The sequence below is a fragment of the Oreochromis niloticus genome, linkage group LG12 (genome assembly GCF_001858045.2).
Source record: "Oreochromis niloticus isolate F11D_XX linkage group LG12, O_niloticus_UMD_NMBU, whole genome shotgun sequence".
Classification (NCBI taxonomy): Eukaryota; Metazoa; Chordata; class Actinopteri; order Cichliformes; family Cichlidae; genus Oreochromis; species Oreochromis niloticus.
The window spans coordinates 30,588,760-30,603,937 of NC_031977.2; the positions used below are offsets into that span (position 1 = coordinate 30,588,760).

Below are 15,178 nucleotides of genomic sequence, written 5' to 3' on the forward strand. Positions count from 1 at the left end.
CTCAGTGTAGATGGAGTGCATGTGTGTGGGACAAATCTTAGGCACATGTGAGGAACTTGGGGATGAGGTGAACATGTTTGTGAGGCCCACGCGGCAAAACAGCGCAGAGAAGCTTTGGATGTGAAGACAAACGAAAATTCCAGCTGTGAAATCTGACCCCTTTCCTTTCTTCTCTGCTCTTTGCTGCCCCGAGGCCAAAGACTTTTTCGCAGCACTTTGAGAGATTAATATCAGCCGTTCAAAGAGCTGTTTGTTTGCTTGGAATATTTGATAAGAGACCTGCACACTTTGAGGTCAAATAACTTGACATAATGAAACCTCAAGAGAAAGGATTGGTGATGAGAGAGACTTTTCAGGGACCAAAGAATAAAACAACCTGTGCTTACTCAGTGAGTTTCTGTAGTTTAAGGTAGAGATGCTGATGTTATTATTATTAAATTTCCAAATATTTTTTATTACACTAGAATTGCAGTAGCAGTGTAGTAAAAAAAACAACTTCTTATTATTGCTACTGACTTGTTGCTCAAGCTCTAGTCTGCAGAATGGTCTCAACTGTGTAGTTGTAGCTCTAACCTGTGCAAATTACTGACACAGTGAGAAGACAGTGATGCACATGTCAAAGTGAACTGGCCAGCATGTATAATCATCCGTGTATCTGTTCTTTAACGCGCCACTGAATTATGCATGAAGGTCACATTTTATATTATTTGCATAACGAGTGGTGAATGAGTCACAGCTGTGCATGTTCTGGTCTGCTGAGCAAGTAACAAAACTATAATCAAACATGTCGAAATGCCAGTAAATGGAATTTTCTTTCTTTTAAATGCAAGTCTTTATACGATGAAATAACCCTTTTAATGAGCCACATGTGTTTCTGTTGCTTTCCTTTTTCCACAGCAGCCCACAGAGTATTTTGACATGGGCATCTTTCTGGCCTTCTTCGTGGTGGTGTCGTTGGTTTGCCTCATTTTGCTCATCAAGATCAAACTGAAGCAGAGAAGAAGCCAGGTTAGTGAGGAGCTCAAATAACTTGAGAATCTGTTTCATAATATGCCAGTCTGACTGTGTCACAACCAAACGTGTGCCCGCCTCGTGCTGAAAACACACCCAGATACACAACGCCGTGCCTTGTTTTTCCAGTCAGCACGACTTTAGTGGGAGTTGGAGGCGTTGCGTCAGGCGACAGTAGCTCTGCCGCTGATTGATTCCTCTTCTGTGCCGACAAAAAGCTCTCGGTGGAGGCTTACGTCGGGTGCATGAATCAGGATTAGCATTCAATTAATGCTGATGCGAGGCTGGCTGCAGGAGCCAAGCGTACAGAGATGTCATGACAGCACATAAAACCTGTAGCGGCATTCGTTGAGACAGGTGTAACCCTGCCAGCAGACATTTGTGTCTGCGTTCGCAGGCTGTGCACACTTTTTTTTTTTTATGTGCGTGTGTATGTGTGGCTGTGTAAGGGGGTGTGTGTCGCAGCAGCAGATGACGTGGTCGTGACTTCTTTGGTGGTTAATTAAGTGAACTCGCCTTGCACCGGGGGCGGATTTATCACACGTAACAACCATTTCCTTCTCAAAATGTGAAGAATTAATGAACTGCTTGTGGTGTAAATATTGCTTAAACAGTAACCGTAAATCCATTACGTTACTTTCTTAGTTTTAATGAAGGATTCCTCAAGGGATTGTCCTCATGCGACTCGTTAATTAACAGACGGAAAATCCTGAACTTTAGTCCTCGTGTTTTCTGTTTGTTAACCCTGTGATGGGAATTCCTTTCATCCCAAATTCATTGCTCTCTTGCTAATCAGGGTGTGGGTTGTGACCTGGGATAATACCCTGTGGAGACGTGATTTAGTTAAGCCTGAGCATAAATAACTGTGTCTTGTAAACAAGTGATGCACCATCAGTTTAGGCACTAAGTACTATAAATCACAATGTCTGCTACACACGAATCATTTAGTTTAATCCTAGTAGGCAGTTCTGTACGTGCCGACTTATCAGTCAACATTTCCTAATAAGTAACAATTTTAAGGCGACGCAAAGCAAATTAAAAGATGAAACGAGGACAGGGAATTAAAACCAGAAAGAGCTGCTCGTGCATCAGTGAAACATTGCAAAATGATGCACTGTGTCAGAGGGAGAAGTCTTAAATCATGATGTCAGCCCCCCAAAACGCACACTTGCCAACAGTAATGTGTAGACACTTTACTGGAATTTCTTTTGAAATCGCTCATCTCAGCTTTTATGTCAACTTTGCTTCGAAAGGTCACGCAAAAGTCAGATGTTGGTCTCAAATGTGCTGCTATCCCCCTCTGACACTTTGCCACACCCTCCTCCCCTCCACAGAGCTCGATGAACAGAATGGCCATCCAGGCTCTAGAAAAGATGGAGACAAGAAAGTTCAAGGCCAAAGGCAAGGGACAGCGCGAGAGCAGCTGCGGAGCCTCTGATTCGCTGAGCAGCAGCTCCACCTCTGACTGCGCCATTTGTCTGGAGAAGTACATCGATGGTGAGGTAAGAAGAGTTTTTTACCCGGGGTACCCTGAAATCTGGAAGGAATGAAGGAGATATTTCACTTCTCTGAAGCTTCACATAGGTTTTTTTTTGGCTGCCTTCGTGACAGACCATATTATCAATCAATCAAACTTTGTTTGCGTATAGCACCGTTCAGGCAGTTTAATGTCTTTTAAAATGGAGAAATTGGTAATAAAACCGAGCAAAATGTTATAAATCTGCACAAATAAAAAGATGACCATGGATGAAAGGGAAGAAAATAAGGCAAAGCTGGATTAGGAATGACTATGTGCTGAATGTTGTCTGCTCGTAACACAGCAAAGCACTTTTATTTAATAACTGCCGACACGTTTTGTTTCTTTTAATCAGATTTTTTTTTATGAGAATATTTTAAACTATTAAAGCAAAATGCATAATAATGCAGTCCAGACTAACAGTTTGAGTGACGCTTTGCGTAACACTGAAAAGTTCAACACAAACGCAGGACTAACGTAAAACATCTGCATTTAGATGGATGCTTTTAAACGTTTCAAGGTTCACGCAGGCATAAGTGAACCATATGGGAGTCAGAATGCTTAACTCTGGTCGTGCTAAAGTGGTCATCCACCCGCCTCGCTTGTTTTCTTTTCATTGCATATTCTGTTGACATGAAACATAATGCAGTTTTTATGGACAATGGAATGGAAGTCCCCCTGATGTGCTCGGGGACCGCAGTCCTGCGATCTTTAGTGACACACTTTCCGCTACCTTTTTAGATGTTTAGCTCAGTCTTTCAGAGCACCTGGAGAGATAAGGGTACCCAGAGTGCACTGGATTGTGATTAGGCTTCCTGTTTTCGCATTGTGGCCTTCTTTAATCCTTGAAGGAGTCATTGTCAAATTATGTATCCTAATCTTTGTAGATTTACGGTAAGAGCATTGCTCATCCTCGTTCAAGGACGATGGGGGGGACAAACCCCAGTGCCCAGAGGGGACGTAGTGGTGTGTGTGTGTGTGCGCGCGAGTTTGTGGTTATGTGTGTCTTCGGTAAGGAGGAGAAGAAAACAGAACAAAGCGTGGCGCCAGGATTGCACAGAGGAAGTGGCGATATAAAAGACTGAATGGCATCAAAGCTGTTTTTGAGCAGTGAACCAAGCAACAAAAGCTTTGGTGGAAAAGAGCCTAAAGATGAGTCATATTAAGCCACACAGTAAAGTATTTGTGGCAGTGAAAGAGTTGTCGCTGGAAAACCAGTGCTCCTGGTTTAACGCTTTGGAATTCTTTGAATGGAAAATTATCATTTTTAAGGGTGTATGAGTAAAAGCCTGCTTTGTTTGAAAACTTGGCTTCATTGAGCATTAAAGTTGCATTTTACTATGGTGTGAGTCTAGTTAAGTATTGTGTTTGTCCCATGATGTCAAGTTGGTGTTAAAAAGTCAATTAGACTCACAATCAACCAATAACAGTTCAGTGTAGCTTTGCTGCCACCTTCTGGACACTTCTCTTAAGTTCACATTAATTCACCCTTTCTTAAACTTTTCTGCATACATAATACAACTACAACTATGAAATTGTACATATAAAAGAAGTTTTTAAAGGAGACCTGTTGGATACATGGGAATTTTTAAATAACGTTATCAGAGTATGTGCAAGTTGTCTCTAGGCTCTGTATAATGACAGAGAGGATGGGTTTATCGCTAATATGGTCATCTTAGGGACAGAGCTATGAATACAACAGCCCCACCCGCCTGCCATTCAAATCTTTTGTTTGCAAGGGGCAGCCAATTAGATGATAGCTGTATTAAAGGAATCAGAGGAAAGCTGGCTTAAAGGGTGGGTAAATGGAACTAAATGGCTTGTTTCCTGCATCAAAGCCGAGTATAAGATAAAATGAGGATTCCTTTGAACTGCAGTCACTCTTTTAGTAACCAAGCATGGACATATGGAGCTTGAAAGCCCTGAAAGTTGATTCTGCTCATCAGGATGTTTTCTGTGTGTTTTCTGTCGGAGAAACGTTTTGTCACTGATCCATGTGACTTTCTTTCTTTGGTGGAGACTGAAAACATTTCTCTGTGTAAAGTACTACGAACATGAGCATGCATCAAGATATTGGGACTCCTTTAATGCAATATGCATATGAATGACTTATTGGTAAGAAATTAAGTGGCTTGAAAATGTTGAAAATGTCTTAGCTGGGTTTTAAAAAAAAAACAAAAAACTAAATGACTTGTTTGGGTGTTTGAGTTTTTTAATTTAATTTATTTATTTTTTACATTAATCATTTGATTTTTTTTAACCACTGACATAAAGGAGATATATTGAATGTTTTGTTTTTTAATTTCCAGAATGAATTATTTGTCGGACAGTATTATGAGATTTTAAAAAAAAAAGTATGTCAGTGTAATTAAAAATAAGAGCATGTGTTTGATATATTTCATTGCTGTATTTGCTGCTGTTTGTGCTTTGACAGTGCATGAAGATTAACGGTTGAATCTTTTTTTTTCTCCTGCAGGAGCTGCGGGTTATCCCTTGTGCCCACAGATTTCATAAGAAATGTGTCGACCCCTGGCTGCTCCAACATCACACCTGTCCCCACTGCAGACACAACATAATCGGTGAGTTGATGTTCAACCTCTGGCTATTTTGCTGAGGGTCCCTTTTAGAAATGTTTCTAAATGTTTTGAGTTATTTTTCAGGTTCTTAATGTTGTTTTATTTGTCATCACAGAGCAAAAGAAGGGAAATCCAGGACCGGCATGCATGGACCCCGGCAACCCAGTCCATGGCAGGCAACGAGTGGTCCTCCCAGTTCATTACCCGGGAAGGGTGCACCGTGCTGGTCAGGTGACAGCTTACCCCACTAGAACCAGCATGGACCCGCATGGCAACCCCATCACTGTGCTCACTGTGGACCAGCACCCAGATCCCCAAGGTCTGTACCCACCCCAATCGACGTCTGCCTTTCTCCGGAGCTACCACCCCACTCTCCTGGAGCATTCAATCAACCCTCACCACTGCGGATTAGAGCACCGTGGACCCCCTGCTTACCCTTCACAGCCTCATCATGTTACTTTTAAAAGACCTAAAATCCATAATCGCAACTTCTCCCGGGCAGCCTGTTTTTCTCAGTATGAAACCATGTACCAGCACTACTACTTTCAGGGGCTGACTTTCCCTCAACCTCCTGATGGTGGCCAAGGATCTGCTGTGCCAGGGCAGCTTGGTGGAGGAGGGGTCCACAAGAGCCACCACAGCAGGGCTTTTCAGCAAGGGCTGTTGTACCCCACGGTGGTACACATGGCACCTGCCTCTTCTTCAAGGATAGCTGATAACGGCAGCACTTCTGGCCTTAGCTGCTATCACGGGCACCGCTCAGTGTGCAGCGGCTACCTCGCTGACTGTCCTGGCAGTGATAGCAGCAGCAGCAGCTCTGGCCAGTGCCATTGTTCCTCCAGTGACTCCATGTTGGACTGTACTGAAGTCAGCAACCAGGGGGTCTACGGTAGCTGCTCTACTTTCCGCAGCTCACTGAGCAGCGACTACGATCCTTACGTTTACCGGAGCAAGAGCCCGTGTCGGGGCTCCGGGGGGAAGCGGGAGCTACGGCTTGCAACACAGTTTCAGCTGAGGACTCATCTTCCCCTGCACCCTTGGGACATGACTGCCTCCAGCTCCCAGCTGGAGCTTCGGGATATAACACAGGGGACCATCTCTCCAACTGCAGTTTGGAGCCCAACTATAGCAGTCGCTCATCACTGGAACCCAGGGAGAACAGCAACAATAGTACTACCTCAGCCGGGGCTTCAGAGGCTGCCGGAGGTGACAGGGGACAAGGGGCACAAGAGGAGTCGGGGGAGCTCGGGGCCGCAGCCTGTAGCTGCTGTTTTGAGGTGCTTCCGCCCAATGTTGAGTGCAAAGGGCAGGACTTGGACCAAGCAGGGCATCTTGCCTCCGAACGCTGTCACAGGGAAATGGACTTCCAGGGGTCAACCTCCAAGAACTACTTTGCCTCTGAGCAATTGTGCCCTTCCTCTGAGCAGGTGAGCTATGAAGGGCTGCCTTGCTGCTTCTACAAAGAGATGAAGGTCCACAGGGCCACAGCAGGGCGTTATACTGAGGACTACGCTGTTAATGTGCAGTATGCACATGCAGACTCAGAGGCCTGCTCAGGACAGGGCTGCTGCGAACTCAACCAGAGAATACCCATTATTCCTGAGGACACAGATTGTGAATCGGGCACAGGGGCAGAGACCCAGAGCAGTTTATTACCAGTCAGTGTCACAGTGGAGATGGAGTTGCGGACAGGGGAGCAGCGTGAGCCCACGGACAGGTACTTCACCTCAGGACAGTTTAGAGGTCACCCATACCCTCAAGAGGAGGAGACCAGGGCTTTGTTTCACCCTCAGCTCTCTGCAAGCCCCACTGCACTGGGAAGCAGTACTTCAACATATGAGGGAGGTTTGGGCATATGAACTTGAGTCCAGAAATAATGGGACAATGTATGTGGTACCGTGTCAGTCAATCATTGAAACCCTCAGTTGCCTTGTTCTAACCTTGCTCTCTGAGCACTGAATGTTATCATCGTAGATCGTGTGGATTTCTACTGAAATGGCCTGTCATTTCTAAATATATATATATATATATATATATATATATACACACAATGTATTAAGTTCATTCCTGTGGCCACAAATGATACTACACACATGGATGGAGGTTGTTAACTGAAAATTCAATTGGGTTGGTATTGGCATCTATTTGAAGACTTCCTGCTGCCATGAAGGGTTTGCAATCTGGGCCCAGTTTTTGTTTTTTTTTTAAATCTCAACTCAGTTTTGTTTTGGGTTTTTTTTTTTTGGTGCCAGCTCTAGAAATCTGATATTTTTTTCTACATAAGTTCACTATCTGCATCTACATATACATTTTGCATATTTGTGCACATGACCACTGCCTTTAAAGCTTCATCCACCAAGTCAAGTAGATTTTATGGACTTAGCTACCAATACCAAAACAGAAAGACATGATTGTTGTTTTATTTTAAACTGTTTTCAAGCAGGGAAGTGGGTCTTTCTAGGTATCTGTGACCCACTCATTTCTCCATGGAGAAAAAAAGCTATATATAACTACAGAAAATTGCATAGAAATGTGAATGCAAGGCTGACACTGGTCAATATACAGAATTTGTTTTATGCATTGCATTTCTGTCCAGTTGTGGCCTACCTGTATGAGAGATGCCAGAGCAACGTGGCAAGCCTTACGCTGGGCTGGGAAGCTATTTGTAGCAATATCTAGACACTGCACAGGTTTTCGTTAAACTTCAGGCCAGAGCGAGTGTCTCGGGGTCAATAGATTCAAACGTAGAGTGTAGCACTCTACTTAATGTTTGGAAGCCCTTAAAAGTGTATTTTTTTGTCACTTACCCGATTTCCACAATGAAACATGCTCTATTAAATATCTTTAAAGGTTCTAGCATGTATCAAAAGGCCAAAGGAAAGTAGCTGGAAAGACTCATCTTTTAAAAGGGTTCCTTATTTGTACTGTGACTTTTCTTTTTGAATGATGCAGTTATAAGTACCGCAGTGTATCCGTTTGAATCGTGCTGTGCATAATACATACTTGCGATATCATTGCTTGTCATTCATGCCTTTCTGTTTGTCCTGCAGACTGTTTTTATACTGTTTCTATGAAATATACACATTCTCTACACAGAGGAAAACCTGAAATAACCCTATTTATAAGTTAACCCAGTGCTGTAATCAAGTGAGAATCTAATCTTGCCTTTTGCATAGAGATATGTACCTACTGCAAATATAACATTTTGGGGTACTTGAGTCACTATTTAAGTTTTTTTGTTTTGTTTTTTTTTATTGTTTCTAGCACTTAAGATTAAAAAATGTGTACAAAAATTAATATTTTTTAAGAATATAATTATTTTCTGTCATTACCATTACAAATGTTTAAAAAAAGGCTAGAAATCAATCTGTGTATATTTCTGTACCTGTATAGCAAACACATTTCATAAATGGAAATATGTTCTCTGAATATTTATTTACTAATATATTTATCTTTAAGCCATGTCTTATGTTCAGAGTGTATGAACGTTTGAGTTATTTGGTTGCTTTTTATTTTGAGGAAAATCACTAACATGAGACTTGTATATACATGGTAATTGCACAAAAGACGATTAAATCTTCTCTGACCAAAAAACTGATTTTAAAACTTTAGTACCATACAGTTTTGTAATTAAAGTGTATAAAGATATGTAAAATATACAGTTTTATTCAAGTAACTAATGTTGTGGTGTCCTGCTTTTCATCATTTGCACTCTATATTAATGTGTTCGTATTTTGTGCAAAAAGTCAGTGGTTTGAATTCTAAGGGCTTCATTATTAGGAGTAATTAATATGCCTTTTGCAGCTTTGGTAATAATCCATTCAGATACTACGATTAGCTTTTGTAGGTTTTATTCGTCACAAAAACACATTACCAAAAAAAAAGTCATCTTGCCATTTGTACAAGTACACATACAATGAGATCTATTAACAGCAGTTTTCGTAATAATTCCTGTGGATTTAATAAATGTCCTCTGACCTTTGGTCATTCTGCAATGAGCAGAGGGAAGGCGCTCTGAAGCCTCAAGCTAGAAACTCCAAGTCTGAAAACTCTGTGCCAGACTTTTTACTTATTCGATATTTTACAGAAGGCATTCGGAGTGCATCTCACAGCTTGAAACCAGAGTGAAGAGCCACCACTCCACCTGTGAAATTGTAGTATTGCACACAATAGAAACCTGCATCTTCAATCATGGATTTGAACTCCTCCTGCAGAGGAAGAAGAACAGGGGGTCAATGACTAACACTGAATCCACAAAGTGACAGACCTGCACACAGCAGTACAGTGTGAATACATAACAAGCTTCAAGAGTTGTTTTTTCAGAGTGGATGTTTAATACTGTCACTGTGCATATAGATTCGATCAGTTGATGTGTACTAAAGACACTGTAACCTCATTAAAATGCTGTTAATTTTCTGTTAGAATAAAAGGTTTTAGAAACATTGTGGCAAAAATTGCTAGTACAACTGAGTAATCAGATAAACAAATTCGCGCCATTTATCATGAATCAAATCTCTCTCTTTCAGAAAAAAAATATGTGAATGAAAGATCTAAGAAGGGAACTTGAAATTGAGAACTGTAATCAGTAAGAGCAGCAATGTTGTCATTGTAAGATACAGAACAAAACTGCCTTACCTGGCTGGGGAACTTGCGGATGCTCTCTACTAAGTACTGATAGGACTTCCAGTCTCCAGCAATAACCTCTCCCAACACTGGGATCATCTGGAAACTGTACGCATCATAAAGCCTGAAAAGGGAAACAGAAATCTCTCAGAACTAGAACCCAGTGTTAGTCTCAAATAACTCCCATAATTACACATTTCACTGAGCTCCTGGACAGTCTGAGGTGCAGCCTGGCCGAATTGGATGGACCAAATCACGTCAGGTAAGCATGGGGCCACTCAATAGTATCATTTCCTCCAGGAACTGCCTCGATACTCTCACCACATGAGACTGAGCTTTTTCGTCACCAGGGGGAAAGCCAGGAACCACTGCACCAGTGTGAGGTCTGACACTGGTCCAGTCATTCAATCCTGATACCTAATGGCAGTCAGGGTATCTATCATTGGAAGTAGTGCAAGGACTTGGTTTGAGTAGAGTCCATGCATAAGTGGCCTGGGTAATGAAAGCTACTCAGGTGTATGAGCAGGGGTGATTAACAAACCCGTCTGCTACTTGCTGTTACTTGACCAGATTCATTTCATAGATGTTTAATGAACTTTGTCCTTTACTCTTGATTTATATTATTTTCCAGAGTTCATTTGTGAATTAAATGTTATTCACTTTTCAATAAACTAAAACCTCTAAATCACATATGCAATCACAGTTCTAGTGCCTCATTCAACCTTGTGCTGAAATCTGTTGCACTTTAAGTCAACAGTCTGCAAGTCAAACTGATCAATGATCAGCTGATGATTCTTGACTTCTTTTTAAATATCCAAACACTCCATTTCTACTTAAGTGCATGTATACTATATTAAAGAGAACCAGAAGGGGGCAGCAGGAGCTCATTTAGTCTGTTACATCTGCAGTTTCAGAAAAAGTCAACTGACTTGTCAGAAAGCAATATTGATCACATTATATAAACTTATAAAACCACAAAGCTTCTCTTATAGAGAAAATGAACATTTCAAGAAGACTATTTTTTTACAGTATGGATTTATATTACATACGCACTCTAAGCCACCATCTCCTCCTCACCTCGCCAACAGGGGATTTGTCACTTTGCTGAACTCTAAGCACATAAACCTGCCGCCAGGTTTCAGGACCCGCAGAGCCTCCTGCAGTGCCTGAAACAGTCAGTTATTAATTTAATGTCAAAGGACACAAAAAATGTTATTCTAAAAACATAGCTGCTGGATTCATCTCTTATTTAAACTGAGAATAAATTAGTAAAGAATAAAGTTTGACTGGAAACAGAAAATAAAGAGACCTTTAAAAGTAACTTACCTGATCTATATGAGTAACGTTTCGAATGCCGAAGGCGATGGTGTATATATCAAACTGGTCATCATCAAAGGGCAGTTCCTCTGCGTCTCCAACCACCCATGATAGACCTGACACAAAGTGACAAAGGAAAACGCACACAAGCATGAATTCTGTGGGTTATTGGCAGTTTGCAATTCCTCGTGACAGTTTATGCCAATAGCTCTGCCATAATTACAGTGTATCTGTTCAGGTCATGCATGGCTGAACAGAAATCTCCCACACTTATAATTAAACTGTTTGCATCTCCTGTATCCTGTGTGCCGTTCCCACCGCCATGACTTGCAGAATGTTTCAAGCTGAATAGTGCCACAAATTTAATTTACATTTTGTTTTATTTGATCTACAAGTGTTTACAGTCAAGTTGCAGTGTTTCCACCACTAAGCTGGATGACTACATCTGATATCAGTGAACGCAGGTTTTTTCTTTAAACACATTTACGTGCATGATAGTCTCCTCTGCTCTGGTGTCAGGTTGACATTGTTGTCAAGATTTCACAATCAAAGAACTTTTTTCCCCTGACGTAAGCCAGGTATACACTGCAATTGTGGCTGTCCCACAAGAAAGACGACCAACGTGAAAGAAACGCTCCAAAAAGCGAGTTGACTTTTGTAACAACGTTCTGGCAGCGATATTTTTCTGACCGTGTAGAAATTAACAATGAGCATGCTATATCCCACGTCTCCAAACCAACCAATATAATGCAGTATGATGCAGAAGTTTGGTCTGTACAAGGGTTTTTACCTGTTACGGCTCCAGAGAGGACGCAGGTGGGATAAATATCTCAGGAATCACTGCCTTGCATCAGAACTTGCAATTAAGCACGTATAATGATTGGATAGCGTTCTCAAACAACTCCTTTTTCCCATAATGCAGTGTCACTGCTGGTGCTCTACCAGTTCTGCAGGGTTTCTTTTGAGAACCAGACGATATTTTGACAGGTTTGAGAACCGATTATTATGTGGAGTTACAAGGAGAAGGTAGGGGAATTTCTGTGGGAAGGAAATCATGATGAAGAGAATCTTTGAATCACTGATATTTTTTTTGTGTTTTTTTTTATTGTGACTTAGCCCAAAAGCCACTAACAACTCCAGGTTCATGTTTGAGCCACAGCAGTGGTAAACATCTTTTTTTGGTAGAAATACATAGAATCTGTCCTATACTGGGCACCACAGATTCACAACAAAACTTTTGTTTAACTACCACACCGATCAACTCGATACTGGCACCACTGTGGAGAAGAACAAACCCAAACAGACGTTTCTGATTTCAAGAAAGGAGAAAATCTAATTGAGCTGTGGTAGCAAAAACTTGATCTGTATACGTGATCTACTACTTTAGCTATTATCAGGACCACATTTGAATGAATATTTGAGGAACTGCTGCTATGCATCAGACCCAATGAATCAGAAGGTATGACTATTGGAAACTGTGCAGAAAAAAAATACTCATTTCCACAAGAGCCATTTCTGAAATCTCACAGTCTGTAGGCATTTCAAATGTTATTTCCAGACTGGTGACAATATGTTATAGACGTATTAGTGACACTTTTGCACATCTTATATTAAAAAACAGTATTTTCCACATAAACCTTTTGATTCTGAATGTGTCTGACAGAAGGAGAACTAACCAAAGCCAGCTTTCATCAATGAAAAGCTTTTGATTTCTCAGTTATAATGGATCTGGGGCTTCTGGATAATGTGTTTGTGCTACGTGACACAGCATAAGGCTCCTATTACTGATGAGATCTGTACATGCACAGAATCACAGGGACCGAGTGTCCAGCTTGAAGACACTTGAAGCAGTTTTGCATTTAGAAGATTACCAGCAATGATGCCCAAGCTCTCAGCCTTCTCCTTTCCCACTTTGAGCATCTCTTTGTTGATGTCACAGACCACAGCCGTTGACTCCCGGGGCCCGTCCGTCTCTATCGTGGAGTAGCTGTTGGAAATGTCCTGCCATGACAATGTCTGGCCGAAGCGTACCGCCCGCCTCTGTTGCCGCTCCCGCTGAGAACGAACGTACTCCAGGAAACGGAAAGAAATGTCACCTGAAGATCGTCACAGGGAATATAGATGTGTATTGCCACTAGATGTTTCAGTTTGATGTTTTGCAGAGGCACGCAAAAAACGGTTTTACCTGTTCCACCCGCCACGTCCAGGAGCCGAGCACCAGGCTGCGGATGCATCGCGTGCAGCAGCATGTCCTTCCACAGTCGATGAATCCCCAAACTCATGGCATCATTCATTATGTCATACTTCTGTGCCACATTCTCAAACACTTTATATACTGAAAAAGAAAAAGAAAAAAACAATAAGAAAGAGGTATAGAATAGGGGTAGGATTTATGGAGTAACCTATAATATTATCATAGCTACCCCGGATATCAAATATGACATGATACAGTGGTTTAGTGCTACAATGCAATTAGTCATCTTCCATATATGAAATATCAGTAATCTGTGCAAATGAAAGAAAAAAATATCTCCAAAAAGTTTATAAAGCAGAGCGTTAGTGTGTATGTGTATCACAGTTATTCGTTTTAATGCTGCAGCTCAATGTGAGTGAGTTCCTCCTTCTTCATTTCAAGTTCATTTTGTGTATTTTTTTATATTTACCCTTATTAATATGTCAAGCTGAGTGTGGAGTGAGGAGTTACTGACTGCTAGAGGAGTTATTATAGTTAGTTTCGTATTTTCTAATTAGATTTTTTTTTTCTTCATTTGAACTTTTAGTTTTTAAATTTAGTTTAGGTTTTAGTTATTTTTCAGAGTGGATTTTCTTGTTTCGGGTCTAGTTTTTATTTTATTTTTTTAATACACGTTTAGTTTTAATTTAGTTGTTAAGTGTTAGTTTGAGTCTTTTTAATTATTATTTTATTGAAGGCATGTATTGGAGGCAAGATTTAGGAAAATTAGTGCAGATATTACAATAAAAACTCAAGACTAACTCATAGTGTGTTATAATATTGTAGACATCTCAATAAACATGTCTTTCAATGACTGGCAGGCTAAGTTACCAAACTAACAGACACTTAAACTAAGGACATTACCTCTACATTTTTATTTTAGCTTAGTTTGTTTTCACATCTAGTTTTAGTTTAGTTCCAGTTGACTGTGATAAAATTGCTCTGCTAAGTCAGCCCAGGTCAAATGATATGGAGACTTTTTGGAATTTTGGAGAGTTATAGAGGTAGGGTTGAGATGGTTTCATGTTAAATATGGAGCACCCAGGCAGGAGGACAAGAGGAAGGCCACAGGGAAGCTTCATGGATGTTATGAAGGAGGAAATTTATATGGGCTGGTGTGACAGGATGAGCCCTTTGAGCTACCTGATAATATTAAAGGTGTCACTATGAAAATAATCATAAATAAAGTTGACGGCCTCGCACTTTAAACGCTTAGAAGTTTACTGAATGTTGCCTCATACATAAATGGTTAGCCGAATTATCTAGCAGTTCCTCACGACTCTAAAATGACCTCATATCGCGTGCTTCAAAAGTCTGTACGTGTCTAGAGAGGCAACGAACTTTTAAATGGAGAGATTTTTATATGAAGACTGGTTCCACAGTCACTCACCTCTTTTCGCCTTCTCTGCTTCCGGCACGGTCTCAAAACCAAAATGCGTACTTCTTTCTTCAGCTGATTCGCTGAAACATCGACAGGGCGGCCGAGCAGAAACACCGGCGGCTGTAACGGTGATGTTTCTATGAGAAAGTCGGATCGCTTGACGGACAAGCAACCTCACGGACGCCGCCATGTTGCCTGACAGTTATGTCACGGGATGTCGTCATTCGTAAGCGACAATGTAGTCTTTTTTTCTAAGCAGCATTATTACCAAAGAAAAATCTAAATAAGTAAATAATAATAATAATAATAATAATAATAATAATAATAATAACAACAACAACAACAACAACAACAATAATAAAGTTTAATGCAGGTTTTGTGAAATTTTCAATAAAGTGTAACACAGATAAATTGGAACTTTTATGGTAGCTGGCGAGGCTACATGCTCTATTTAGCTGCATTTTATTGTCCTGTGGGGTTCTCCATGTAACTTGCTGTATTGTATAATTGTAACAGCTAAA

The 15,178-nt window shown here is 40.9% G+C and overlaps 2 protein-coding genes across 2 annotated transcripts in view; one reads left to right on the forward strand and one right to left on the reverse strand.

Moving 5' to 3' along the window:
• Window positions 1-8,779, forward strand: part of znrf3 (zinc and ring finger 3) — a 67,102-nt gene extending 58,323 nt beyond the window's left edge. The window contains 5 exon segments of the mRNA XM_003454145.5: window positions 898-1,008; window positions 2,346-2,513; window positions 5,004-5,106; window positions 5,219-6,073; window positions 6,076-8,779. Coding sequence (XP_003454193.2) covers window positions 898-1,008; window positions 2,346-2,513; window positions 5,004-5,106; window positions 5,219-6,073; window positions 6,076-6,962 — 2,124 coding nt within the window. The 3' untranslated portion in view covers window positions 6,963-8,779.
• A 158-nt stretch (window positions 8,780-8,937) lies between these two features.
• On the reverse strand, window positions 8,938-14,885 carry coq5 (coenzyme Q5, methyltransferase). The gene is made up of 7 exons (XM_003454183.4): window positions 14,667-14,885; window positions 13,229-13,378; window positions 12,915-13,139; window positions 11,053-11,159; window positions 10,804-10,892; window positions 9,739-9,850; window positions 8,938-9,311 (listed from the first exon to the last, which is right to left on the reverse strand). Exons 1-7 carry the CDS (start codon window positions 14,845-14,847, stop codon window positions 9,210-9,212), a joined length of 966 nt encoding a protein of 321 aa, XP_003454231.1. The 5' UTR covers window positions 14,848-14,885; the 3' UTR covers window positions 8,938-9,209.
• Window positions 14,886-15,178: the final 293 nt, after the last annotated feature.